A 1,481-nucleotide genomic window follows, 5' to 3' on the forward strand; every position below is an offset into this window, starting at 1 on the left:
ATAATAATGATGAGGTGATAAGGAATTAACATTACATCCATCACGCTCCAATGCAGAAGTAATAAACTTATTTGCGGCGGAACTTGTTAGCTGCCAACGCCTGATGCTACAAGAATGTTGGAACGACAGCGTCATTTATTGGGACGCAAAACTACTTGGAATTTTTATCTCTGTGGAGTATTATAAAAGTTATGAATCCAATGAGAAAAATGTTACGTTCATTGTTGAGGGCACTCTCGCATCTCTCTCTGATCGGGTTAAGGCCATCCTCTGAATTAGAGGTATTTGTAACGTGTATACGCGGTTCACTTTGTGAAGATCAGATTTTACTAATTATTAAACATTTGACCATGAGGTATGGCTAAGGAGCTCAGTTTCGCAGCCCGTACTATGAAGGGGTTATGCGACCACGCAAGGACGCGTCTGTCCTCCAACACTCCTTTTAGCCAGCATCTTCCACATCAGCGACTGTTTTCCAGGACGTCACGGCACGCCGGAACAGGATACGCCAGGCACAGCGGAGCGACATCCGCTATCCGCCCTTCCATCATTACGGGAAGGAGCGACACGACACCTGGCCGCTAAAAGGATGTCTGAAGAGCACCGCATGAGCACGACGTGGCATACCCGCATCGATGCATTGCGACGGTATCTGGGTAATCATCTCCAAATGACTCGGGAGGCAAAAACCACACACAGGACAACGCCGTCTTTTGCCTTCCCTCGAGCGGAGTTCCCAGGAAACAAGGCCCCAAGCACAGGTGAACCTGGACCCAAGTTTTCTATGTTTCAACAAACATTCGTCTTTCTTTGCAAACCAGCAACGAGACAACAACAAGGACATCAATAGCAGCAACAACAAGGCCAGCATACAAGAAATTGATTGACCACTCCTTTTGAAGGACACCACGACCCACAACATCGAGGCCGTCCGAGGATTGCCCACAGCGCATACAGCTTCCAAAGACTTCTTGGAGCGTGCGCCACGTTACGGGCAACAACAGCAACACAGCCACCGGCAGAGTGCAGGGACTAGGCACCCACCGACACAAATGGCATCAGCATCACCGCATCCAATCATACAACACCCGGCCGCCGGGACGACTCTCGCCATTTCCAACACAACAATGGCCGTCTCCCAGAAGGTTTTTACGGAGTGAATCTCCTTGCGGTCGCCGAGTTGACACGACGACGACGCCTCATTTACCAAGGGCTGGTCATATCTTTACATGGTCGATATGTGGCTGTCCATGGGTAGTGGTTCAATACACGTAATAATTTCAGCACGCCTCCCAGAGTGCCAAATTACGTTATCACGGTGTGGTGGTAGTAGTGGATGGGTATCGAGCAAATAATCACCAAGCAACGCGACAGTTGCGTGATGTACGAAAACGTTTGTCAGATCAACAGCAGCGAGCTGAACGGGAATTACTGCGGAATTTAGTTCAGCATAGCTCACATTGGGAGCATTATCAACTTTA

At 48.9% G+C, this 1,481-nt stretch overlaps 1 protein-coding gene across 1 annotated transcript; it reads right to left on the minus strand.

Moving 5' to 3' along the window:
* Positions 1-550: 550 nt before the first annotated feature.
* On the minus strand, positions 551-871 carry TM35_000491070 (uncharacterized protein; the record flags this gene model as incomplete). The annotated part of the gene is made up of 1 exon (XM_029030509.1): positions 551-871. One exon carries the CDS (start codon positions 869-871, stop codon positions 551-553), a length of 321 nt encoding a protein of 106 aa, XP_028878167.1.
* Between the last annotated feature and the right edge of the window lie 610 nt (positions 872-1,481).

This window comes from Trypanosoma theileri, assembly GCF_002087225.1.
Source record: "Trypanosoma theileri isolate Edinburgh chromosome Unknown TM35_Tth_49_V1, whole genome shotgun sequence".
Taxonomy (NCBI): domain Eukaryota; phylum Euglenozoa; class Kinetoplastea; order Trypanosomatida; family Trypanosomatidae; genus Trypanosoma; species Trypanosoma theileri.